Raw genomic sequence first — 27800 nt, forward strand, 5'->3', positions numbered from 1 at the left:
AAGTAGCCGTTACATTTATTAATTACTCAGCTATCTAACAAATCCTATGGATCAAGTTATTCATTTTTCAAGTTAGTCATAGTTTTTCATTTTTATAGTAACACAATGACATGTAATTCTTAATTATTGTTTTTTGGTAAAAGTTTGGTATAGGATACCTGTATGTGCCTGGGTAAGTTTGTAGATTCGCATATACATAGGCAAGCGTTAAGAAAGTCGTTGCTACTAAATTCGAAAATTGATCTCGTAAGTTCTAAACACACAATGGATCATCACGCGTCGCTCATGTTTGTTGTCATAATTATTTATGACGTAGGTCAATAATTCATTCACAGTTGATGAGACAAATATCGTGATACGTTAAGCTTAAGTTAAATTGCGATCGTGAGCGAGGATACCCGTACTACACCATCGAATTCACATCATTTGATAACGCGGTATCGCTCTCATAGGGACGGCTAAACCAGTCGCGAAACATACAGTTGACTTTAAAGTTAATTCTCTAGAACTGTAAGTATTTAATTTCAATTGATTGGATCAAAATATGTATAGAAACTTTTAGTGGTTTTAGAGAAGTAGAATTTAGAAAGCATTATTCAAACAGTGTCTCTTATTAGTTTCGTCTTTTCAGTGAATTATTTCTCCGAAAATGTACCATGATTTCAAGAAATCATTGTCATAGAATTTCTAAATTGACTAAATCTTGGAACAGAAATCCAATCGTCACTTTTCAGATTTTTAATCGTGTATTTATTAATTCAATCCAGTAATTAAAACTATTTGAAAACTTAGATACTAATTTGAATTTTATTGTTTGTAGGGCACAATGATTATCCTGATAGTAGTGTTGTTAGTGATATGTGCTTACTGGATGTACTGGTCGGCGCATGCGCAGCGCATTGACAAGATGACGGCCAGTCTACCCTCGCTGCCCTCACTGCCGCTCATAGGAAACGGTGCACTTTTCCTAGGAAATACTGAACGTATGTATATTTCTTCTTTTACGATTATGACCTTAAATTGTTGTTTTTAATTTCATAAAACTGGGACCTGTTTGGTAGAAAAACTATAAATATTGATTGAACATCTTCTCTTCCGATAAGTCCCACTTAACGAGATAGGTACCTAGCTATAACATAACTTAATAATTCAAAATTTGATTTAAAAACCTGATAATCTACCATGACTATTTACTAATTGATTCCAAAAACAGGTTTTAAATGCTTTGAAAATTTTAAGGTTCTGTTACGTAGGTAACTTTTTTGGTATTCGATTTTCGTTACCTTTAAATTTTCATTACATATGAAACCCGTTTTTGTATTGTGGTATTTTATATACAAATCGCGATAGTTTAAAAACGTTAATTACTCCTAAACATTTTGTTACAGAAATTTACAAAAATCTGTGGAAATTAGCCAACTTGGCGTTTGAACACAAAAACTCAGCAAAGCTTTGGCTTGGCCCTAAACTTTACGTGGGTAAGTACTTGGTATATGTAGATAATTCCGTCGTACAGCTTTAAAAAGAAAGAAATCGTTTTTTTTTTCGTCGAGACTGAGAAAGCTGAGCTGATACGCTACTTTTTTACTACTTTTGATTTCGCGCCGTAGAACGTAGTGCGAAATTTTACTATTCTGCATCTGTTACTCCTGGATAAAATACACATTGCTCACGTTATATTGTAGTGTTCACACATACATTACCTGTGAACCTGATCCCATTTGCAGAGAGAAGAAGAGTACAGCAAAGAGTCAGTGACGGACCTTACGTTGTAAATTGCTCATTCCCGTTTTCTGAGGTACATTTAACGGTAGTTTATCTATTCAATTACGTTTCAACTCATATAAAAAACGCTAATAAATGTATCTCAGAAACCGGAGTTCAGACATACTTTAATTTGTGACATGTTTGTACTTATTTTTAGCTATTGGAGACGCAGCAGACGCCCAGGTGGTGTTAGAAAACTGTCTTGACAAAGATGTCGTGTACCGATTCCTTCGCCCTTGGCTCGGTCATGGCCTTTTCGTGGCCCCAGGTAAATATTTGTGTTGTCCGCCTTTCAACTTAATTACAAGTCCGGAATTCTGAGTACCTATCACGTTTTTACATAGTAATAATGCTTATGATAATTAGCAAACAAAGTAATATGATTATGTAATTTGTAAATAGTAAAAGCGTGGGCTATTTTAAAACAATACCAACAATACAGAACCAGTATCCTAGATTTAATATCATTATGTATAATTTCGCGTTTAGGACAACGGGTCTTAAACGCGATTGAAATTGATTATCTTACACAATCAGATACTGTTTATATTATAGTTGTTATATTAAGTATTTTTTGATGTTTCAATGTTTTTGCGTTTGTTTATTTAAGGTGCAATTGCGTTTTAAGGTTTTCAGGAGTCTCGCAATGCGCGGGTTAACAGTATTCTTTCAAATAATTAAATATGTTCAAATTAGTATAAAGGGCATTCAATCAGTTACAGTTGTGGTCAATGATTAGTCCTTATGTAATTACATACATAATTCACAGTCACAAAAGCAGTAAATTACGCCGCTTGCGATAAATCGATACAGAACAATGTAACGTTATTATTTACGACTGCATACTTCATTTTACAGTGAATTTATGGAAATCTCATAGAAAAGTGTTATTGCCGGTGTTCCATAACAAAGTTGTTGAGGAGTACTTGGGTGTTATAGCTGAACAAGCGAATGTTCTTGTGAAACGGTTGGATGAACAGGACGGTAAAGAAGAGTTCGATATTCTGAAGTATGTTACCGCTTGTACGCTGGATATTGTATTTGGTAAGTGAAACAAATTATTTCTACATACGCATGTACAAAAATTACTCCAGATTCTTCGCTTAATATTATCAATCTTTTCTGCAATCTCCACAAACTTATTTAACTACATCTATAACCATATTTCACATGTCCACTGACCATATAATGTACAAAACTCACGCACTATGTGTCTATCTTCTCCTGGCAGGTCTGTTTACTTCCGGTTTAGAACTATAAAATAGTATCGATCGTATCATATCGTATCGTATAATATAGTATTGAACGACAGTAAAAAAAAACGTGATCAAATCACGATAAGCTGCCCATCATGCCAATTATTGCCCATATATTATTATGCTCTGATCAAGGTCGCAGAAAGCCATTAAACCTACAATATCAATTTATAACAGGTTAAGGGCACGATTGAATAGATATTCTAATTCAGAACGAGTTTTTTTTGCTAATTAATTTATGATATAACATAATGCATATTTCATAAGGTTATTTATTTTCATTTATTACGACTAACTCCGAAATGTAGCTGTATGTAGTTGAATGTGTTTGGGTCGATTCCCGGGTCCGTCAAGCTATTTTAGGTTTTCCAATTCCTGCGATCTTAATTAGCAGGCCGGAGTTCAGGCAGGTACTGCACTTAGGCAATAGGCTCGCATCCGACTGTATAGAACCAACTATATATGTAACCGTCTAAATGTGGTTATTTCAGACAACCGGCTACCTATCGAGATGTGTCAAAATCTATTCAGTGCCTCTAGGAGGCGCCGTAGGAACTATTTCTGCAGTACATCTTAAATGTAATACTTTCGATACCCGTTAGTACCGACTGTTCAAAATCGCAGGACTGCTAATGCTATAAAATTAATTTTCTCTACCAGAAACGGCGATGGGTGAGCGCATGGACGTCCAGCACTGTCCAGACACACCATACTTGCGCGCTCGTCACACTGTCATGACCATCCTCAACATGCGATTGTTCAAAGTATGGCTGCAACCAGACTGCATCTTCAACCTCACACGATACGCCAAAGAACAAGAAGACAACATCCACATGACGCACAAATTCACTGATGAGGTAAGCAACTGTAAACCTATTTACATAAACATATTTACTTATATCTACGTCAAATATTGAAGAATCCAAAAAAGAAACTGCCGCTGTGAGAATTTCAAGTGTAAGTATATGCATTGTCACGTCATAGAGACAGAGTCCAATTATTATTTACTCAGTCAGCTGTCCTGCGACCACGGCCAACGTAACCTACGCCGAAACGTCAAGGAATCCAAGAGAAATTGTGTGTTCGCGTTAATTTCCATTTGCAACGCGAAAGCTTAAGTTATCAGAATCCAATTCCCGAGTTGGGTAAAGTGCTTTAGAGAGTACATTTTCTATAATCCGACGCACACTATACCACTCTACTTTCTGGTATTTAAAGCTGATGCAGATCCTAACAGCCTAATAAATCTATATTAAGAAAAATTAATCACCGAAATGTATGTACGCGCATAACTTTTGGACAGCTAATTAGTTTAGTATTAAAAAAAAAAAAATATGTTTTAACTGTCGGAACAAGATTTGTATGGGATCGATAAGATCGAAAAAAGCCACGGGAATGGAATCGGGATAAAATTTTCTATATCCGGACGAAGACCGGCCAGTACCTACGCTAGTAAGAAAAATAGCTAAAAAAATAAAGAATGCCATAAGTACCGTTATTAAAATTTATTGCTACGGCCAAACCTTTGCCAAATTGGCGATGAAGATCATATTAAAAAAAAAAATTGGTATTACATATTATTATGACATAAGGCAAGGTCAACATCCCATGGCAAAAGTCATGGGAATTGATGGCACGTGGATGATTACATACTTTTTTATAAATTAGGCTTTTATTATTTATGGTAATTATGTCCCTTTACCGGTTATTTCTGGTAAATCCGTAAAAAAACAATAAACAGAACCTGTTACTAACTTTTAAGTTTGATAAAGCGTTTATGTAATGATTTTTTGCAGGTTGTTCAAAAGAGACGATTAGAATACCAGAAAAATATATCTAATGGATCACAAGGTACGTAAAAAACTAAGTTCCTATTACTAGAATTAATTAACACTCAAAATAATGTATGGAAATTGAGTTTAAAACAGTTAAACTAATCCAATTTGCAAAAAAAGCATTTAAGAATCGTTAGAAAACTCCAAGGTTATTTGTATTTGTATTGTTATTCTTATTCTTTAAAACTAGAGTCAATTAAGTAAATGAATCGCTAAACAAAGGCTTAGCAAACATTAGTTCAATTTTTTTGAAATTTGTTCCAAATAATGAGGGAAGGAAGATCTTTTGCCTACTTTTGTGTAAACAAATGACAAAGCTTTGCATAGTCAAATTTGATTAATGTTGCAAAGTTCGTGTCAACATGTGAATCGTCATTTTTGTTTTGAAATAGTATTCAAGGCTATGGAGAAATAATATTGTTCATCATATCTTAACCTAACACCCTCTGCATAATGAGGACTGCAAATATTTGCTCTTATTCTTAGCATGCTAATAATAACGTCATTATTACATACTGTAAACATAATAATCATGGCAACTAGTTAAGCGTCTTATACTTCATATAAAGGAATAGAAAGAATATCATTTAACATAAATAGCAATAATAAATAGTAAGTACCTACTAAGATTATAGGTAACAGCAACAACTATAGTATATTAGACATCAACGCGTGAATTAAAAAAACCACGGATTAAAAAAACATCACTAAATGTTTGGACAATGTTTATATTAGTCAAATCAGTTTACATTTACGTATAATGTGTCGAGTAAATATTTATATCGCCAGTACAGTGGTTGTTATAAAACAGTACCTACAACTTACTTATTACTTGCGTGTTTAATACGGATGTTATAGAAAAGAAAATTCGGATCTGGATTTATGAATCCGGATATAATATATAAAATATATAAAATACTTCAAGAATATGAAATGATTTCGGATCATCTGTTCGATTCATATAATTTTGTTCAGGATTATATTAAATTCTGAAGAAATACTTAGAAAAATTAAAAAAAAATCTCTGACTGTAAATATCCGAGATTTTATATCAGTCATGGTGTCCGATATCATTTTATTTCGGATATCTGATCATTTCGGATACGGATACGGATATCTATAACATCCTGTTATATTGCTATTTATTTTTTCCATTATTGTCTTCGGGTTAAACTTAACGTTTCACATCAACTACAGTTCCAGAAGGTAAACTACGCGCCGTCCTTGACCTATTGTTTGGTAGAGAGATAGAGTTCACGGACGAACAGCTCCGGGAACATATCGACTCTATCACGATCGCCGGCAACGACACCACGGCTCTAGTCATCGCCTACACCATCGTATTACTCGGCATACACAAGGACGCTCAGGAAAAAGTCTATCAGGAGTAAGTAGTGTTCATACAATTTTGGGTTTTCATTCCTAACGTCGGCTTCACCCATGAAATCAGTGGCATATTTACTTTTTTATCTTAATCGATTTAGCTACTTTCACGTGAAATAAGGGCTAACAAACGCACATTTCACTTATGGATGTGCTTGATTCGAAGCAAAGTAGCAACAAGAACATACGATTTTCTTTCATAATTTTTAAAAAGAATACCGTTATAGATTTTCTACAAATTTTCTTCAAAAACAAAAAAACTTCAAGAATTTAAAATAAGTACACTAACTACTAAAGATAATTCATGTAGGTAAACTATTTCTCTAGGATACTTAATATTTATGTTTTCTATCAGGCAGCAATCCATCTTCGGTACCTCAACTCAAGGAGCTAACAAGGAAGATTTACAGAAGATGCACTATTTGGAGAGAGTGATTAAAGAAAGCATGCGCCTCTACACTGTAGTACCGATCATTGCTAGAAATATTGATAAGGATATCTATTTACGTAAGTTATACTAGAAATTTACCAGTCTTCATATTTTTTATTATAATTACATACTTTCTAAGATAAAAAAATATATTGTACACATGCCTTTGCATACCCCAATAGCTGTTGCGTTAGCGAATAATAACTTGTGAATAGAAAAAAGAGCGTGCGACTGGCCTATAAATTTAAATGGATTCTTATAACACTGTGTTTTTGTCTCTCAGTACTCACATATTTGGGGACAATATTTTGATATTTTGTATAATTATGTAATTGTAACATTCTCAGTATAATCTTTCCACTTATAAACTAAATAAACGTTGCCTTCATAGCAACTTGCGGAGTGACAGTGCCAGCGGGTACCGGCGCAGTTATTGGTGCATTTGCGGTCCATCGCTTAAAGTCAGCGTGGGGACCCAATCCTGATGACTTCGATCCCGACCGATTCCTACCTGAACGGTCCATCAACAGACACCCTGCTGCCTTCCTACCTTTCAGCTACGGCTCCAGAAATTGTATCGGTGAGAAAAATAATTTATTACCCATTCCCAGAATTTTAATGAATGCGAAACCGCAACCTATTATCAAAAACGTAGTGCTTTTTCCTTTTATATATATAACAAGACCTGTATGTGAATAAAGGAGGAAAATTACACCAACTGGCCTGTATTTAACTTTTGGCATCGGTTTGATTTTTATCTTATTGCTGCATCTTTATTTCAGGACGCAACTTCGGCATGCTCATAATAAAAAGTATAATATCCAGCGTAGTACGATCATACAAATTGGACGCAGATGACGTCGGCCCGCTCAAAATTGAAATGCTTTTGTTCCCAATTAAAGGACATCAAGTGAAAATCTCTAAGAGATCATAGCTTTAAAAGTAGTTGTTATCTCTAGGTATAAGTTTTATATTTTGTAATATGCATTTGACACATTTAGTTAATAAACTATTTTTGTAAATAACGTGAGGCTTTTATTTTACAACATCTATATTCAAATTATCTCTCCTGTGTCGTTTTCTGCTATAGTAATAAGACTGGGTGTGTTTGGAGGTTTTCTAGTAGTGAAGTCGTAGGCCAGGGGCGTCTCGTGGTCAACTACGTCACGGGCGTCATCGACCCCACACATTATAAACTTCTGGTACTTGGAGAGGTCTAGGAAGCCAACGCCACAGGGACGGTCCACCAAGCGAGAAGTCATAATGCCTCGAGCAAATCCGGAACATACGACGACAGAGCCCATGTCATCCTGTAAAACAGTATATTTTACGCACTATTCATGCGGCTGTTTGAGTAGGGAAATAAATAGCAAGGAGAAGAAAGTTCATTTCTACTGATGATTTAACAAAAGAAAAGTAAAATATAATACTAAAGATTTTAATTTAACTAGAGAGATTACAATTAAAGTTATACTGAATAGCCCGAGCTTCAATTTGGTGAAAGAGATCTTTTGGTTGTAAGTTCAGGTTTTGAGGAAAACTTGAAAATGGGAGTGTCATAGGTAGGAATAGGAATCTCTTGAACTTCAAACCCACTGAACACACATTGAGTATTGCGCGCAACACTGAGTACCTAGTTCATTTATTTACAAATCAATGAATGCAACGGTCTATGAAATGCTAAGTAATACGTAAATAAGCAAATAGGTACAGTTAGAAAGGAAAATATGTACACACGGCCACATTCTCGAGGCATTTTTATCAATGGGAGAAATTAGTAGGGATCGCAGTGATCGAACAAGTGACGATCCTTAGTCTTTGCCTACACTTATAGGAAAGTGGAGAGATTTTAAGTATCAACATAGGTTTTGATCAATGAAAATAATAAAAATAGTATTGTTTATAAACTCCAGATGACAATAACTGCGACTTACTGCTATAGCAGTAATTCATTTTTGTTTTCGTACAAAAAGTACTTTTAAAGTGTGGCCGTATAATCTATTTTTGAAGCTGACTGTACATAATCCTACAATGTAGTAAGTATCTAAGGGCACACAGACACACTGTGTTGAGATGTCAATACACTCAACACACACGTGTACTAGACCACTCAACAATAAGCTATTTACTCAACAGATAAAACAAGAAACGAAGGTAAAGCCACATTAAACTTATATGTACTTACTGGACACAATGCTCCGTGTTTTTCCGACTAGAACAATATTTAAATACTAATATTAGACAAACAGAAAATTGAGGTAAATGAAATTCATTCATTAAAGGGCAAGTAGGCATACAACCACGGAGGACACGTGTCAGTGTGCATAAATTAAAATCTATAATTAAACCCGCGACAGAATTTTTATATTCTGTATGTTTTACATGAATTAGTAGGTACAACTTTGTATGATCTCATTCATGCCTTTCATGAATTCTTAGGCCTGCTCGGTCGATCAATCAATACCTTAGTAGCGATTGAGAGCATTAGATATTTCGTTTTTATATTTTATATACATTTTCTGATACACAATAGGTACAAACAAAAAATTAACATGATTATGTTCTCCATTAATTTGCTATCAGAAGTCATATAATCGTCATAAATTCTTATTCGACGATTACATAATTACCAAGGTCAAAGCGATTTAACCAGACTGTTTTAGTTTTAGTCCCAGTGATGCGCAAAGGCTCTATTCTGGATATCTAGATTGTTTCACTGATTGTTTCTGGAAATACATCCAAAAAACTCTTCCAGATCACTCTGCAGGCCGACTCACTGCGGTCGACTCACGGCACCCATTTTATATCAGTACTGGAGGACTGGCCCGACTACATCGGGATAAAGTTCAATTTTCACCCGTTGACTGCATTCTTGCGGGAACTTTGATCCCATACAAACGTTCTCTCGACAGTTACAAACATTAGGTATACAAACAGAATTATCCAATTTACTTGTGTTGTTTAAAAAGTTTTGCGCGTACATACGTCATATCGATGATTCATTTTTATTTATATAGATTAATCAGTCTTTATTTTAACTTCATACAATACCTACCCTGCACTGATGCTGTTGAATGCAGAGAAATCGGTCGTTCCAGTTGAACATCTTCAGGCACTTTTCCGGAGGTAATATTACCGCTTTCACACCCTTAATGTTGATTAACAACGGTATCAAATACCCCTGCAAAGATATACGTATTTATAAAGTTGTATTAGTTTTGTATTAGTAAACTAATCTTTGCTTACCTTTTTATATGAAAGCCATGTCAATCTAAATTAATAACCGACTCAGTATACCTACATAAATCTCACAAGTCTTACATTCCGTAGACCAGACTAGGTATTTTTTTTGATGACGTTGCTATGTTCGTATTTGAGGAAAAGTGTAAGTCTCGTCAAGTAATTCTGGTGCCTTTTGGCCATTTTAAATAAATTTTCAATTTAAAAACCTAAATACTCACGTTTCGTCTACTGCCCCATCCAAAATACCGACAACTTGAATCTTCATAAATGCCATTTGCAGCAGTTACGCCGTAACGTACCCGGTTGATAACAAAGTCTGTTCCATACTCTCTTACGGAGAAAGAAAATTGTTTGCTCAAAACAAGCAGACCCAAGTTGTCGGGCGAACAGTCGCACCATTTAGCCGAACTATTAAAACCTGAATGATTTTTCAAAGACAAAGTTTTACTAAAACAGAATGAATATAGCGCGGAGGTTTCATTGTTTTGGTAGACCAGCCAACTGAGTTTTCAAGAGATTTATAATAGTGTGACCTGATGAGTGCAGAACACACATTTGGTCAGTGTCACTATATTAGTACAGTATGACGGCAATCGATTACAGAATATGACAGACATATTAAAGTAACTTGAAGTTAAGGACATCCTTGCCCTTTAGCCCTTGACGTAGATCCCATTGTAAACTACGTACAATACAGTAAACACAGTAAAACAAACGTTATTTCTGACGATTGCATAAATGTTCTCAACCAAGGTGAAGGAGTTACAAATATTAGCTCAAGTTATTACCTTTATGAATACAAAAATGGTGCACTCGCCGTGCAATACCGGTGTTTTCTAGAAACCTGTGTGTGCCGCCGATCACGTCGAATTTGTATCGTTCCCCGTACACACAACTAGCTGGTGTTAGGACCACATGTGCTTCTATTAGTGCTCCAAGACAAAACATCATCGCATGGGACATGTACATCACCTGCACCAATAAATAATTAGATGTTAAGGCTGCAAGCTGTTGATAGATGGCACCAGAAACCACTATAAACTTTCGCATTCATTATTCTCTAGTACGTGTATCTGTAGAGCCCTAATGAAATATGTAACATCTTAATCAGGTAAAGGTTGACTACCATTTTCAGTTATAATTTTTCATATAGGATATCTTAGTAAAAAATCCGTATCATGATCATTATTTAACTTTAACTTTGAACCTTTACTAATATGAGGAGTCTAGGAGGAATTGAGGAAAGCTCTACGTAGAGCTATACTATCGATCGATCTGAACTATTATAACAATCGAATTGATAAGTGGAGAACTTACAACATGTTGTGCCTGTGAAACATCAGGCGGCTCACCGAGGAAACCAGCAGCATTGTGGAAATCTATATCGACTAAAAATGAGAAATGAGAATACAATCAACAACGTTTTTTTAAGAATGTAATAATTGACAAAAATATTTACGTAATGTAGCAATGCCTCCTATCTGTCCAGCGCCCATTTTTTATCGATATAAATTAGAGTCTGTGAAAAAATATAAATTTTGTGTTCTTTGTTTGATTCATATTTTTCTTGTGAACGATTTTGCCAATTAAAACCGTTGCTCGGTTTATGTAACATGCTTGTTTGTATAATCATAACAAAATTATTCGAGCGCAACAATTATAATTAAATTTTATTACCTACCCGAGACGAAAAATCCGTTATTATAAAACAATGCTTACAAGGAAATTGGCAATTATTGGGGTCCGGTTTCGTAGTCCTATATACGCAATATACGCATGATCAAAAAATTGCAGAAAACGTAGATACATCATATTCTGTTTTAATTAGATCTATACTATTATTATAAAGCTGAAGAGTTTGTTTATTTGTTTGTTTGAACGCGCTAATCTCAGGAACTAGTGGTGCAAATTGAAAAATTATTTTACTGTTGGATAGCCTATTTATCGAGGAAGGCTATAGGCTATAAACTATAACATCACGTTACGACCTACGGGAGCAGAGTAACAGTTAAAAATGTTACAAAAACAGGGAAAATATGACCCATTCTCTCTTATGTGACGCAAGCGAAGTTGTGCGGGTTAGCTAGTTAACTATATTGATCGAAACACAAACTTAGCCCGACTGCGATATTTTGTCTGTCTAGTGTCTACCTAACTATTCTACAACAGACTTACATTGTCGACGACGTACATAGGCACTCCAGACTACAATTATTATTGGAAAAAGTTAATCCCATATAAACGAGAAAAAACCAATAGAACTTTACCCAACTCAGGAATCAAACCCGAGACCTCATGATCGAATGATACATGTGACAATATCTTCCACATCACCGAGACACTGACAGAAAAAGAATAATATTTTTGTGGATCTGGAAATTAAACTCATAGTAATCAACGGAAACTGTAGTAAAGTAGTAAAAAGAATATCTTAAATAGTTATTATAAAATAAGATAGATCGTTGCGGTTGTACCTACGTTGATAATAGATCTAATTTTAAAAAATGGTATATTAGTCGACTAAAATACAATATAATACAGCGCCTTTGGTACCTACATCATTACTTTTAAAAAGTGATATGTCAAGTTATGCCAAAATGACAGCCTACGTTTGCGGTTCAAAACTGAATACTTCAATAATGTGCATGAGTCGTTCGTGCGACTGAGGGGTAAAAAAGAGACACAAATATTGATTTGCACTGGTAAAAAAGAGATAAAATGATATTAAATCTGTCATTGTTACTGTGTACTGCATTGCACTCTTTCAATGGGTGAATTGTCAAAGTCAATCCTGTCATCAAGTTAAGGGATTTCGATTATTTAGACTATGTATACGTTTTAGTCTATCAAAATTAATAAAAAACATTGTTATAAATCCACTATCTTTACTCCCACGCCGTTAATGTATATCTCGAACGTTTAAGTTCCTGTAATTCAGATAACTATTAGCGGACAGTTTTTGTCGACGAAGTGAATTAAAGTGCGACGAATACTGTATTCTGGACCCACAATGAACAGTATTAATACCATATGTCTTAATTTATTTATCTTAGTGTTTACGTTAAATATAAGATTAGGTTTAGGGCTATATAACAAACCATGGACCGATAAATATGAGAATAATAAATGCCCCAAGTTATATCCAAAGAATTTTTTAAACTACATGCCAGTTGGTAAGTTTTAAACGTAATCATTTTAAATATTTTCGTCATTTCTTATGATAGAAAATAAATATTAAAAGTGTGTAATCAATAGCTTTAAATAATTGCAAGAGAAAGAACAACAAAATACATTGTTATTCATTTACTACTTTGTGTTTTAAATATACATATTCAGTTTAGATTGCAACTAATTAAATAATGCAGTTCAATCTAGATATACGACAAAGACCTGAGCCTTGATTATTTGTTCACACTGCCTTTTATGTTAAAAAACATCTGTAAACTTTGCATCATACTACTTTTATTATCTTAGAGGTAATAAAGAAAATCTAGATTATTTTAAAACCTTTTATTGCCTAGATGATACACTAATTTTAACTTTTTTTTATATATTTTTATTTATATCTTTTGTAATCAAACCTTCATGTTTGTATAACTTTTTTTTAGGTAACTTAACAGCTGGCAACTATACAGAAAAGACTGGCTTGAAAGGATTGAGGCAATGTGTGATGGAATGCTGCATGACTGAGACATGCAACATTGTGTTCATCTATGATGCTAGGTGTTTCCATGTAGAGTGTGTTAGTGACGAGCTGTGCTTGCCACTACTGAGGACTGGAGGCCGGAAATGGGATTCACATGTTTCTATGATCTTGGTTAAACCAGTCCTGCCCAATGGTAAGTCTGACATTTTCATTTGACTTCTGTTATTTTCATAACACTACCAATTATGTTAGCCTGTGTTGTACTTGATCTAACTTTTTATGTTTATAAATTAAAGTTTTAGACTTCTGTGGTTTTGAATAATGTTTAGACTATAACATACTGATTCAAGCTAACCCTTCTCAAAAACAGTTTTTTATTAGAAGAGCAAAGTAAAATATAGAATTACAACTAACTATAATTATGTTGCTTATCCATTTAACAACAATAATCATTTTTAACTATTTTTAATAATGCCTACATATTTTGTTAAAATTATTTAACTACAGCAAACTGTACTTCCTTGATTTGAAATGTTGATAACAATAAAATCAATGACCTATAAGATAAGGTATAAAAGTTTAATTACAATTAGCTAACAATATGTTTTACCCTATTTATTAAATAGAAGGGTTTCTGTAACAGCTGATAACAGGATATATTGTTCCTTGTTAAATGTGCCTTGATAAGCCTGCTGTATGATATTCAATGGAGGTTGTGTTGTTTTATTTTTAGTTTAATGCTTTTATTGTATGTATTTGAGTAATCAGCTAAATAAAAGATAATAGTTAACTGTAATGCTATTGTATGAAATGTAAAGGCATTTTATGTATGGATTACTTGTAACTAAAGAACAAAGAATGTTCTCAACTTCTGATGAATAATATTTCCATCTAGACTAAATTATCTCTTATTTTTTTATAGTTAATGGTTTTCTTTAGTTAACAAACAAATGAGACAAAGCCCATTTATGGCTTAATTATGTTGTTCTTTACAATTAGACCTATATTATTATAGTATAAACTTTGAAGCACTGTTTGTTGAACTTATTTTGCTATGTCAAACAGGTTTTCAAAACTATGTTCCCAAGTTGGTTCCCTTCCATTTCTTTTATAAATCTTAGTAACATCAAACTTTGAACTGTATCACACTTTTCAATCCACTTATATTGTTACAGAGAACTGGTCAGACATCCTAGACCAGTCCAGTTACAGACAAGTGAATAACAACTTCTCACCAGAAGAGGAATCTATGTACTCTCCCTACACAAGCCGACGCAATGATATCCTCAATGATGATGACGAATCCACCTTCCTCAACCGATTCATCAACAACTTATCAGTGGACGATGATGACAGGCCTTACACCGACAATGACATGATAATGGATGCATCAAGCTTCCTAGAAAAAATACCTTGCGAAGTTGGGGCTGATGACTGTCCTATGAATGCTGACTGTATACCTCTGGGCCTCAAAACGCGCAACGGCATCTGCAAATGTGTTCCCGGCACTGAGGAAAACTCTCAAGGATCTTGCGTACAAACAATTAGACCGTTTTCTAAAGGCCCTACGATACCAGTGGATGCTATAAAGAAGATGGATGATTCTGATATCAAAGGAGATTCTTTGAAAACTGAAACTTCATCGCAAAAGTCTGTACAAACGTTAACAGTCTCCATATTGTCTAAACAGGTAGTTATTATGTCATTTTATTTTATGTACATATATCTGTTTACTGTTTAGCCTTCGGAACAATATGACAGTAAATGGTTTTATTTGTGAAGGTACAACTGCCGGAGAACGAAGTAACCTTGGCAGCGTACACCATTCCTGACGAGAAAGCCACGATGAGTCATTATAATTATGTTTGGACATTAGTTGACCAGCCGAAAGGCGGTTTTACAGGTAACATAAACGGTACATTGGTCTTGTGAGTTTTATAATTTTAAGGTAGTTTGTTGATATAGATAAATTAGTACCTAAAAGTAGAGTAATTTAACTTTTTAATTAGATATTCCTATATATCTAAGACCTCATTCACGCAAAGAAAAGCTGATACGTCATAGATCCTCTATTATTTGATGATTTCTTTACAATAAGGCAGATTTTCCAACGTCTAGAAATATAATTATAGCTAATATAGCAAGACGCAAGTAGCAAAAAAACAAAGTTGCTCAAAGTTCACTTTAAGCAAAGCATTTGCTTTGACATCAATAAGATTTTTGCTACCCCTGAAACTGCTTAATTGCTATTCATGTCTTTTCTATTCGTCATTGTACATTTACACAACAACAAATAATGTATACTTAATATGTTTTTCATAAAATTACAATAACTTATAATAATTTCCATAATCTCTCTCAAGGTAACATGAATCAGAATGGAGCTAAGGTGACATTGACTGATTTGACGGAGGGTCAGTATCGTTTCAAAGTGACAGTGAACGGGACGAACTCGTACGGCGAGGGGTATGCCAACGTGACCGTGTTGCCGCCACAACGTATCAACACGCCCCCGCAAGTGGTGATCACTCCTCAAACGCAGACAGTGAAGTTGCCTAATACTGTAGCCGTTCTTGATGGCAGTGCTAGTAAGGTAAAGATTATTTTCTATTATCTCAATCGTATTCAATTCTTATATTTTTGTTGTTCTTGTCGTATCAAATCCTATTTTTTGAGTTAGTTTTGTGCCATTTTAATCTTATGACATTCTTCATTTTTTATTTAGTCCTGCATATCATGCTCATATCGTCATAATATTTAAACGAAAGCATCGGTATTATTACTTGTCAGAAATCCCCAAAATTTCTTCTTTCTTTGTGCCATTGTCCGATTACATTTAAGAGACGTTTAAGATCTCATATGAAACATAAAATATTCTAGAACACAACACCCTGTAGCATCTGATAAACCATACATCCGAAACTACACAAAATTATGACATAAATCGTTTCTAATCAACAGGACGACGACGCGATAATATCATGGCACTGGGACCTAACGCTGGGCCCTATCGGCTACCAGCCGCCTTTACTAGACGGTCCAACCTTAGTACTGAACGACCTCAAGCAACCAGGGAACTATACCTTCAAACTGACTGTGGAAGACTCAGATCATGTGAAGAACTCGACCACGGCTAACATCACTGTGTTGAATCATACTGATTATCCACCCGAAGCTAATGCAGGTACGTGTATTAATTGTATAATTGGTTTGTAATTTTAGGGGCCGGCCGAGTTTAGTACCTAATTTTTTTGACCCTGTACCAAAACTAGAAGGCGTGTGGTGTGCAAAAAATATTCCGCTATCATTTGATACTCATTCATTTTGTCAGCGACTAACACGTGCTCTTCGTCGTTTTGGTTGAGGTCAATGACCCCAAATTCCAGACTCCGGGCTGTTAATTTGTGAAAGCAAATCTCAGAAACGATTGTTTAAAATTACATCAATCCCAAGACCTCTACTTAGCGTTGGTACTCCAAGCAGCATTACATTATTTATTGATGAAACCTGAACTCTATAATTTATAGTTCAAAGAAAACTAAGTCCTTGTTCTCCAAACTACGAGTATCCATCCTAAATAAAAGTATTATTCTATGTATTCCAGGTCAAGACGTAATAATATACCTACCGAACAATAACTTGACTTTAAACGGGAGCCTGTCCACGGACGATCACGAGATTACGTCATGGGAATGGACGAAATCGGCCGAGGACGAGAACAAAGCAGTTGATATGCAGAACACACACTCTCCTTACTTACAGGTGAGATATAAGTGCTCTCAAGACATAGGTATGGATAAGTATCGGATAACATAGCCGATAGATAAGGTAACAGCAAATAAATAAAAACTATATTCTAAGTTCCTCCTGATACTAAAGCGATAAATTTAAATACCATTAGCAGGGGCCGAAACAGGTCAGTAAAGTCAGTAAAAGTCAGTATTTTTGAACCTGGTCAGTAAAAGTCAGTATTTTAGAAAATCGGTCAGTATTTTTCCAAACTCACACACGTTTTTTTTTGGTTTTCCTTTGCTGTTGGCCAATCTTACATTCTCGATTTGCCCAGTAATCATATCAGAGGGCTGCTTTGGATGCTCGATATTATGTTGATGATCTGCGTAATATATGTATATGTTATTGTAAAAGCCCGAACAGTGGTAAATCCTTAGATTTTAAGGTAAAACCTAAGATTTACCAACTCTCAATGATAAAAGTCCGAACAAGCCGGAGTTTAAAAACTGTAACATATACAGTATATACAAAACTCCTTCTTCATAACTATGTAACGGTATAATTATATACCGTTACATAGTTATAAAGAAGGAGTTTTGGGCAAAGCGACATGGGTAAGTTAGGTTAGAAGGCTGAGGTGGGAGCTTCGCTTCGCTCGCTCCCACCTTAGCCTTTGTCGTTATTTTTTTTTTAAACCACCCAGCAGGAATGCAATGCAATGTAGGAAAGCACCCCGCGAAGCGGGGCTCCGGCGACATCTCGACATCATCAAGTGAATAGAGGTAAAAGTTCGAAATAAAATCATTGTTCGGACTTTTACCATTGCGAGTTGGTAAATCTTAGGTTATACTGGAAAATCTTAGGATTTACCACAGTTCGGGCTTTTACAGTAACATATACATGTATTGAAGCATCACATGACTTCAATAGAACAGCAAATTAAAATTTACTATTTTTTTGAAATCAATATTTTTGAAGTGAAAATTCTTTAGCGCCGTTGCGCACTTTTGCGAAACTACGTAAGACCTGATTGAAATTTCGTAAGACCTGATTGAAAATTCGTAAGACCTGATTGAAAATTCTTAAGACCTGATTGAAAACTCGTAAGAGCTGATTGAAAACTCGTAAGACCTGATTGAAAATTCGTAAGACCTGATTGAAAACTCGTAAGACCTGATTGAAAACTCGTAAGATCTGATTGAAAATTCGTAAAACCTGATTGAAAACTCGTAAGACCTGATAGAAAATTCGTAAGACCTGATTGAAAACGCGTAAGACCTGATTGAAAATTCGTAAGACCTGATTGAAAACTTTATTAACAAAGCTTTTTAACACACTAAAAAGGCGATGCTGGTTGACTACGGGGATGGTGGAGACCAATAACCGAAAATAAGCTTTTTAACAGTCTTAAAAAAAGGATTTTGACTTCTCAATTCGACTGTATTTTTTGTTATTTCACACCATTCACCTGAAAAACGGTTTAGAAATGGTCTGTATTTGGTCAGTATTTTTGAATTTTGGTCAGTAAAATCAGTATTTTCGACCTCGGAACTTGTTTCGGCCCCTGCATTAGAAAAAAATTGTCTGATCCATAGACATTTGTCAACTTATCTTGGAATTTCCACTCAATTAGTTGAAATTTGTTAAAAATTAAACTACGGTCAAAGAACAACCCTAGTTCGTTTTTAGATAGGTACAATCAGGTACATATTATGACACGGTTATTAAACAGTTACTTCGAATCCAAAATCGATTCAAAATATTCAGTTAACTATCAATGCGTTCTTCAATTAAAAATAACCTTGTAAACTTGCATCATATGAATTCCGGCGATAACACTTGGTGGAATAACGAGGTTTTATAATCATATCCCTTTGTTATCTGTGCTTATCAATGTGGCGCATGGTGTTGTTATATTTCCTTCCATTATTAACGTTATCGTTTATACTGGTTAGATTTTTGTTGCATGTCCTGATTTTACGTTCGTTAAACCCTTAAATTCAAGATCTGTCGAAGATGTTTGTTTCTAGGGCTAATCTCTGAAACAATTATAAAAATAATTGTTTGAGTGTTTGCGACATGAGTTGTTTTTGAGGTCAAAATATCCTTTTTAGAGTCTGTAAAACCAAACTAACCGGGCGGCTGCGCTCGCGTATGATTTGAGCAAAGCAAATGGAGTTATTTTTCGAAGAAATTGCTTACGCGTTATTCTGATATCTTAGCTATACTACTGTAAAGTTGCATCGAAATCCTTTTAGTAGTCTTGGCGTAAAAAATAACTAAAATCCACACAAACTTTGCATCAAAGATGGCTCAAAAACAGATCGTAATAATAATTTTACAAGTATAGGTATATCCAGATCAGCTGACCAAAAAAACTAAAGAGGCACTATTCGTAATAAAATGCTTGCTAATTAATAATCGTCAACATTTAGTAACTGTTGCTGCCTATTACACGTAGCTGTATCACTGCCATAGTTTTTTTCCGCGACCGGATTTTATAGGAAACAATCTGTTATCGCTATGCGAGCCGATTGCGTGAATAAAACAATAACAATTATGTATTAAAGCGTGTTAATTTAAAGTTTCAACGGGATTATTGCTGAACATTGTTACGGATTAATTGACCGGAGATTTAGGAAGGTGTTGTCCTTATTATAATAATGAGATAATGAATCTTTTCGAAATGACCGTAAATATAAAACGTAGTGATTATATTCTCTTTGGAAATTACGTTAGACTCGTACATCGCCGAACGGTTAAAAGTTAAAATGAAAGATTTAATAAAAATATGTCTTAAGCCGTACTTTAATGACTAACGATTAGTAACGACTTTCCATAAAAAAAACTCAAAGTTGTTATAATATTAGGCCGGGGAAAAAGTCTTTCCGCATTATAGTATGTATGAACTTGTAATAAAATCTCTTTGGCTTCAAAAATCACAAATGAGTACATGGTTTATTAGATTTCTTTCAGTGAGCTCGTGAGGTACCCAAATAACGAAAAGACTTTTCCACGACCTAATACTTATAATGAGTAATGGTATACAGTACGTACTTGTAAACGTGCGTAGTGAACGAAATTTCAAGATGAATCATGTTTTCCTAATTAGATTAGAAAACTGATCTTAATTAGGTTAGAAAACTGCTTCAGAAGCTGGCTTCAGAAGCAGTAGTATTTTAAAATACTAATCCCTATATCATTATAATTTCAGTTATCAAATCTATCGGAGGGAGTTTACACATTTGTGTTAAAAGTGACGGACTCATCCGGCCAGTCTTCCACAGCAGACGTCCATGTGTTCGTTAAACCACCGACCAATACGCCACCGGTAGCCGACGCCGGGTCAGATGAGGTAAGCAAAAGTCTACGTAAATGCTATAGCAAACTGTATGAGGAAACTCTCAAATATCTTTAGAATTAAATTAAGTTTAATTCGTGTTGGCAGGTATAAGTAAGGGAAATTTATATGGTATTGTGTATGTAATAAATTACTTTTTTAAATTACTGACGTAGTTAAAATAGGTAAACTATTGGGTGGAATTTAAGGTGTAGTTAGTGAATATAATAACTAGGAGATGTGGTTAATCTCTTATCGTAGAATAAGAAAATTCCCTAAATAGAATTGGTATTATGCTTCAGTACTCAGAACATGGTCGTTAATACTCCTGCTTTTATATGACCAAAATAATGTATATTTCATTTAATATAGTTAAAGTGTAAATATGGGGTAAAATGCATGTAGAATTTATACTAACCGAGTCAAAGATTGCAAATTATTTATAACGTTACTTTAACTACGCATGTTAATGGTTTTTGGGTTAATAAATATAAATGGTGTTCTATGGAATCGGTATTTCAGTGCATGTCTAAACCAAAGAATAAATATTAATTCATAATGAACTTTCACAAAAATATGACGGGTGTAACGAAGTTATCCGTACGATGACCTTTTAATCTTATTTTTCTTGTTCATATCGTTTCGACCTTTATGTACGGAAGATTTATAACAGTTTTCTTTATAGAGGGTCTGTACATCAAAGACAATTTGATAAAGGCAAAAATCTGGTTACACCCATGATATTTTCTATACTCGGGCCATTACAAACGTACGAATTAACTGTCATTTTATCGGACTCTTGGACTCACTTATACACATTGTAACATTCGTATGAAATTGATTATGACGTAGTTCACACGTTTGTAATGGCCTGACTATTCTTGTAACATCGATATTGTGCCCTAACCTTATCTATCACAATACCGAAAGGTTATAATAAAATGTTTCCAGTTCATATCACTGCCTCAAACGTGGATCATCCTTAACGGCTCGGCCTCGCACGACGATCATAGGATAGTCGCGTACACTTGGCGTTGTCTCTCCGGTCCCACTAACTCTAATATTATCAACTTTAATGAATCGATCGCGAATGCCACTGCACTTACGAAAGGACAGTACGTTTTCTCCTTGACTGTACTCGATGATAATGGGAACTCGGCTTCAGATAATGTCACCATCACGGTTACTCAAAGTAAGTGTATATATTCTTCTTGTAAAATCATTAAGTTAAGGTTCTTTTTTTATTTTTCATTATTAATTTGGAATGGTTTGAATTGGTTTGTGCATTTTTTGGGTGTTGTCATTGATCTCTGTGTTGTGTATTTATTTAGTGGACAAAATGTATTATTTCTTATTATTCTTACTTTATTATCATCGTTTTTTTTTGTTTGAATCACTAGTCAATAGTTTTAATATATGTACATACTGCTAAATAAAATGTACCTTTCGATAACCCTAAATGATCGAGCCCTAGATTGAGCAAAGCCTACTTGCGTTGGGGATATCTGCTGAATGGAGAAAAGTCGTAATTTGCCCATCACCAGCTGCATATTTTAAAAAAAACTTTAAAAAATCATCCCTATAGGAAGAAGTCATGCTTTTAAATATTTAATTGTAAAAAATCATTAATGTTTTCAGACAAAAACAGCCCGCCAAAAGCGGACGCAGGCGGCGACCAAGTACTGAACCTACCTCTATCAGTGTTGATATTGAACGGCTCCAAGTCTTCGGATGACTTCCGCATCGTCACGTGGAAGTGGACCAGGTCGGGGTCAGGCCTCGCCGCCGGCTCTGTCATACTTAACTCAGATTCTACGCCAGTACTCATGGTGAGTCTTAACGATTATGAAAATTATATAGAAATAAGGAAAGAAAAATATTTTTATTTTTGCACAACATGCATAAACATCATAAAATTAAAAGAAGGAACAAAATCAAAGAGAAAGATCCGCTTAGCAGCTGCTCATGGTGATTGCTCAGCGTAATGCTGTGGCACTTGCATTGCTGCAAGCGCCTGACAGCGAAATATGAAAAAGTAGATGCTTTTCCAATTGTCGAAATTCCATAATTAATTTTATCTCGTGTTAAAACCGGGTTTTTAGAGTACAAAAGCAGTCCGACTGAGAACACACAGATCTCGTACTGTCAAGTCGTAGCCTCCAAGTTTTCAAACATTCTCGTGCTTCATATCATAGAGAACACTGGGAACTACAAGTTTTGTCTTTTAGAAAGAAATAGGACTCTTTCGACTTAGATAACTAACCCCCGGTTTCTGAGTACATTTAGCGGTAGTTTATCTATTCAATTGCGTTTATTTTTGTATGGGTTTTGACGCTATTGAATAGATAAACTAGCACTAAATGTACCTCAGAAACCGGGGGCTAGTTACCTAAACCTTGTAAATAACAACATAAACATCTTCATTTGATGATTTTTCGTTACTGAACTATTCGTACGGCTCGTAAATTACTTATCGATAACATGTCTTCAATTTTCAGCTAACAAACATAGAGCCAGGTCGATACGTATTCGAATTAACAGTCACAGATGACCAAGGAGAATCAGATCGCGACACGGTCAGTGTGCAAGTAAAACCCGACCCGTTAGAAATGAACCTCATGGAGCTAACACTGAACATTCCCGTAGCGACGTTCACTCAGGGCCAGCTCGACTCGTTAGTACAAAAGATGACTTTGTTACTCAAAGACGATATAAGAGTCAATGTGACGGAGGTTAGGGGACAGGTTGATTCGGGGAATACGCAGCTGATTTTCTTTTTGTCGGAGCAGGTAAATAGCAATATTTTTTAATAATTTATTATTCTTAACTTAAGGCCTAACCTCTCCCTCATTACGGCTGAATTTATTTATTAGTATTTTTTTATTTGTAATTTATTATCCGGTGTCATATATTTAATTGCAGAAAAAAATATGAACAGCGTGAGTTAATCAATCTTAATGTGTATAATATCGATCATTTACGGCACCTATGACAGCGTCATAAGCTCGTCTAAGCATGAGTTGATTTTTGAATTAACGATTCAGATAACTCCTATTATTTAATTAATGTCTTATAAATTTCAGTCACGTTTGAAAGAAGTTAGAGTATAAGATCATTTGCTGTATAACCAATGATCCTAAAGTATTTAAATGAAGTAAACATGCTTTCATAATCAACAGAACAAAGCAGTGGAAGGAGTCCGCGCACTATCCCTAGCGCGCGGCGCGTCGGGCGCGTGGGGCGCGTGGGGCGGCGGCGCGCGGCTGCGGTCGCGGCGCTGCCTGAGCGCGTGCTCGGGGCGCGGGCGCTGCGACCACGCCACGCGCACGTGCCGCTGCGACGCCTTCTGGATGCAGAGCCTGCTGGCGCAGCTCGACCCCGACGCCATGCCCGACTGCGGTACACACATTTTATTTTATCACTTGATATCCGCCTCGGAAAACTAAGCAACTTCCTACCTGTTAGTTCTCTGAAAATGGAGAGAACCGGTATAAAAAAACTAAAAATCCTTATAGTTACTCAAATCCGTATAAAGAACTACAAACCTTCATAACACGGTCTACAGCGTAACGCTGCTTCATCATTAATTTAACTTGAATTAAATCCAGTAATAAAACAGATTTTACTGTCTTACATGATACCCACCCAGCTACGAATGACTATTATTATAGTAAGCGTAAAAATAAAGAAATAATTCTAACATTATTATGTATAGATTGGTCAGTGGTATACGCAAGTCTTGGGGGTGTAGCAGCTCTGTGCGCTCTGGGTGCATGTTGTTTCGCGTGTGCCCGCGCGCTACGACGTGCGTGTGCTCCGCGCAAACCTAGAGCCAGGCCTAAGTACAGGCTACTGCCGCTCGCTGAACATGAGGAGAAGCCTTGTAAGTATAGCCTATACACACATTTAATTAAGCGTCTGATCTTATTCATAAACAATCTATAATTCATAATGATATACACACAATACTCTATACTCAACTAACTAAATCACTGATTTAATATTTTATTTCCAATACACTACCACTGAAACCATTAAATACTAGAATCTCCCGTATCATGCATGAACGTACATTCGCCCCAAAAATAATAATTACCAATTAATTTAATATTTAAGTTTATCTAATTGACTGCCATGGTAAACCTTGTAATTCTTTCTTTACAGTCACAAGCAAGGACGTATCAGAGACAGAAACAGACTCGGACGTACTATTCGAAACTAAAAGCAAGACTACAACGTTCGCGAGCCGAGCGATGAACGGCGAAGCGTCGCAGGGCAACGGCTGGAAGAAGAACGGCCATTACAAGACGTCCCGTAAAGTGAAGACGTAGCTCATTGCGTTCCGCCTCAGCTGGCTGAGGATACAGTCGGCTCTCGGTAAATATAAGCTCTTTAGTCAATAATATATTCTTGTGACTATACTGACCATTGTTAAAAAATCCTATAGCTTCGAAATTAAAGTGTCATAATGAGAATATTCTAAAATAAGACATGGTCCACTTCTATATTATACACTTTTCACTTGATATCTCGGAGAAAAGTGTGTCTACCGATCGGGAACTTTCTTATTTGTAAAAAATTATATTATGCCCTTACTAATCACCACTATAGACAAGCAGCTATCGTTACAAGTATTCAAAATATATTGAAATGAACTACGAATTCATGTTTTTACATTGAAAAAAGATATTCAAGTTCAGGATTGCTAACAAATTTTGACAATGGTTGGTATACAGACTTATCGTAGCTGAAAACTCGACAGTGGTGTGGGCTCGACTAGTATGACGGATAGTGGACCGCAGGATACGCGTTATGTCGCACTATTAAAAGAAAATGTAACAAAATATTATTCCATAAGAAACACGTTGCCATTCAACAGTCGTGTATAAATAATTAAGTAATTGAGACAACCGACTTAAAATTGTAATCACACTCGCTATTTTGAGTTCGTTGTCGGTTAAGGCTAGTAAAAGATGCTAGAGTAACAAGTAAAATCGTACATGTCTAGGATAAGAGTAAAGTAGCTGATTTAAATACGTCCTCCTGCAGTTGAAACCGCGTAGAATTTGAAGTAATTACTTGTTCTATTATGTTATTAATCCTACGTAGTAGCCAGCCATTTCAAATAGATATTAAGGTTCATAACATTCTTCGAAGCTCTCGTATGTCTTCGTAGCATTAAGTCTTTATCTGCACGAATAGTCGTAATTCAATGATCTTAAACATAATCAAAACTTCCAACAAAAATAGTGAAATTTACATCTATATTTTTAACACCTGACAGTGTAAATATACTGCTAGATATAATGTAGATATCACGATATATTCCCACTTGTGCCCTCTTACACTGTTTCCCGGGGTGACAGCTTGGAATAAAAGTAGGGAGAAAATTCCCAGTTGTCACCCAGGGGTGACAGCGTAGAGAGGACAACTGGGAATATACCGATATCACGAGGTTTTTACTCCAGGACGACGTAATCGATGTTAAAAGAATGTTGGTCATTGTTGGTATAATAAGTATATTATTATTAATTGTTGTACGATAGCAACATCGCTAACACCTGCAACATGTGCCTGTGCTACAATAAATAATATAGTTAATACAGATTCCTCATCGGAAACAACAAATATCATAATAGTCAGTAGTGATTCCTATTCTCTATTCGTTTTACAAATACATGGCTATGAATATATGTATACAGTGTAGATTGTAGATTAGATTAGAATTAGGTTTTCTACATATAAAGTTTACGTAAATAGGGATAACGTTCGTTATCGATTTGTTGGAGAATATCCCGCAATTTGGGATTGTTGAGAGACTGCTTAATGCACATTCCAAGCACAAAATGATTAAATTGAAGTAGATAGATCGTTTCAATGTCTTTGGGACTTATGACAGTGTCCATTTAAATCGCTAAATAATCATTTATATTTTTTTTTTGGACTCTCTTCTTTTTTTAACCCATTACTGCCCCACTGCAAGGGTCTCCCCATAAACAGGACAGACATCTTATAAAAAGCAAAAATTCAACATGATGCTTATATTGTATTTCTACCTTATTGTCCTCAACGAGCAAAAAAACATTTGTGCGAAACACAAATGGATTTTGCATCCAATTGCGTGTGAAGAGTTAGCAATTAATTTGATACCTAGGTCAGTTCTATGGCGTGTAAAAATAATAGGTAATCTTTGTAACATTCCCAACGCAAAATGTTAATTAGGTGTAATTCGTCATGCGTTTAAGTAACGTTATTTTTTATAATTTAAGTTCATAGGATGCGAATAAATGCTGACACGTGTCATAAGTCCCATTATATTTTTTTGTAATTAAAAATGAAATGTCTAAATTATTATACATAATGATTATAAATATATAGATAGTGTCTAATCATTTTTGTAAATCTATAAAGTAGTCATGTATCAATGGAAGTTATGTAAAAAGAATGTCTAGTGGTAGAAGTAAAACAGTTTATTTTAACAGCTAAGTATTAAATCTCATGAAAACCAGACTACTTCAGCTTAATCTCTGCATAGTTATTTTATCATATACGATGTATTAATCTAAGTTAAAATATAATAATTTACCCGGTGAAAACGATGTGTAGTATTGAAATATAATCTATTATTTACATATTCCTGTTTGCCTTAAGTAATATTATATTGTTAATCAAATTATATTATAATGAATTGCGCTGTTCAGGCTAAAACGTTAAAACGTGTCCAGTTTTAATTTAATCATAGGCATAATTAAATAATCTAGTCGTGATAAGTGATAATGTTATAGATTTAGCACTATTGCGTATTGTTTGTGTATTATATTTTTACTGTGATTTTGATGAGTATTTTATAATTTGAGTGTACTTAAGTTTGACGTAAATAAAATCGCATTTATGCTTTGATATGTTTGTGTGATTATTATCGTCGATATCATTTTCCTTAAACCGGCATGATAATATAATTAAAGTAGCTTAAATCAAACAACAAATTCCTAATATTTTTCACCAAATAATAATGTCCTCCTAGCCGATACACGGCTACGGCGGTCAGTTTCATTGAAACTGGCCATCTGTGCAGGGCTTTGTTTATAGTGTCCAAGTGTGTGGACAATACACAGGTACACTCTCTATTCCATCACTCTCATAGTTTGGTGGGACGGATAACCGACAC

The 27800-nt window shown here is 35.0% G+C and overlaps 3 protein-coding genes across 4 annotated transcripts; 2 read left to right on the plus strand and 1 right to left on the minus strand.

Moving 5' to 3' along the window:
- Nucleotides 1-383: 383 nt before the first annotated feature.
- LOC142979509 (cytochrome P450 4V2-like) lies at nucleotides 384-7690 on the plus strand. The gene is made up of 11 exons (XM_076124449.1): nucleotides 384-510; nucleotides 821-983; nucleotides 1389-1478; nucleotides 1925-2035; nucleotides 2626-2811; nucleotides 3684-3880; nucleotides 4820-4874; nucleotides 6056-6245; nucleotides 6597-6748; nucleotides 7063-7251; nucleotides 7454-7690. The coding sequence occupies exons 2-11, from the start codon at nucleotides 827-829 to the stop codon at nucleotides 7603-7605; spliced, it is 1479 nt and encodes a 492-aa protein (XP_075980564.1). The 5' UTR covers nucleotides 384-510; nucleotides 821-826; the 3' UTR covers nucleotides 7606-7690.
- LOC142979510 (uncharacterized) lies at nucleotides 7686-11521 on the minus strand. Its single transcript, XM_076124450.1, has 7 exons — nucleotides 11374-11521; nucleotides 11232-11302; nucleotides 10703-10886; nucleotides 10133-10332; nucleotides 9727-9852; nucleotides 8857-8883; nucleotides 7686-7981 (listed from the first exon to the last, which is right to left on the minus strand). Exons 1-7 carry the CDS (start codon nucleotides 11408-11410, stop codon nucleotides 7727-7729), a joined length of 900 nt encoding a protein of 299 aa, XP_075980565.1. The 5' UTR covers nucleotides 11411-11521; the 3' UTR covers nucleotides 7686-7726.
- Nucleotides 11522-12682: 1161 nt separating this feature from the next.
- Nucleotides 12683-27532, plus strand: LOC142979378 (dyslexia-associated protein KIAA0319). Of its 2 annotated transcripts, none has more exons than XM_076124245.1 (14): nucleotides 12683-13087; nucleotides 13523-13753; nucleotides 14736-15250; nucleotides 15343-15475; nucleotides 15924-16153; nucleotides 16522-16744; nucleotides 17165-17322; nucleotides 20507-20647; nucleotides 21584-21824; nucleotides 22271-22461; nucleotides 23131-23421; nucleotides 23812-24031; nucleotides 24348-24515; nucleotides 24797-27532. In XM_076124245.1, the coding sequence occupies exons 1-14, from the start codon at nucleotides 12925-12927 to the stop codon at nucleotides 24961-24963; spliced, it is 3072 nt and encodes a 1023-aa protein (XP_075980360.1). In that variant the 5' UTR covers nucleotides 12683-12924; the 3' UTR covers nucleotides 24964-27532. The 2 variants fall into 2 exon arrangements, with proteins under 2 accessions (XP_075980360.1, XP_075980361.1); XM_076124246.1 differs by having other exon boundaries at nucleotides 15343-15463.
- Nucleotides 27533-27800: the final 268 nt, after the last annotated feature.

This window comes from Anticarsia gemmatalis, chromosome 16 (genome assembly GCF_050436995.1).
Source record: "Anticarsia gemmatalis isolate Benzon Research Colony breed Stoneville strain chromosome 16, ilAntGemm2 primary, whole genome shotgun sequence".
Lineage (NCBI taxonomy): Eukaryota > Metazoa > Arthropoda > Insecta > Lepidoptera > Erebidae > Anticarsia > Anticarsia gemmatalis.

Bases quoted from the DNA above. Each gene is read 5' to 3' on its own strand.
- LOC142979378 (XM_076124245.1), top strand. From the start codon at position 12,925: ATGAACAGTATTAATACCATATGTCTTAATTTATTTATCTTAGTGTTT. The intron at 13,754-14,735 runs GTAAGTCTGACA...ATATTGTTACAG, and splicing joins TAAACCAGTCCTGCCCAATG to AGAACTGGTCAGACATCCTA. The intron at 22,462-23,130 runs GTGAGTCTTAAC...TTCAATTTTCAG, and splicing joins ATTCTACGCCAGTACTCATG to CTAACAAACATAGAGCCAGG.
- LOC142979510 (XM_076124450.1), bottom strand. From the start codon at position 11,410: ATGGGCGCTGGACAGATAGGAGGCATTGCTACATTAC. The intron at 10,887-11,231 runs GTAAGTTCTCCA...TTATTGGTGCAG, and splicing joins TTTCACAGGCACAACATGTT to GTGATGTACATGTCCCATGC. The intron at 9,853-10,132 runs GTGAGTATTTAG...ATATCTTTGCAG, and splicing joins GATGGGGCAGTAGACGAAAC to GGGTATTTGATACCGTTGTT.
- LOC142979509 (XM_076124449.1), top strand. From the start codon at position 827: ATGATTATCCTGATAGTAGTGTTGTTAGTGATATGTGCTTACTGGATG. The intron at 4,875-6,055 runs GTACGTAAAAAA...CATCAACTACAG, and splicing joins TATATCTAATGGATCACAAG to TTCCAGAAGGTAAACTACGC. The intron at 7,252-7,453 runs GTGAGAAAAATA...TCTTTATTTCAG, and splicing joins CGGCTCCAGAAATTGTATCG to GACGCAACTTCGGCATGCTC.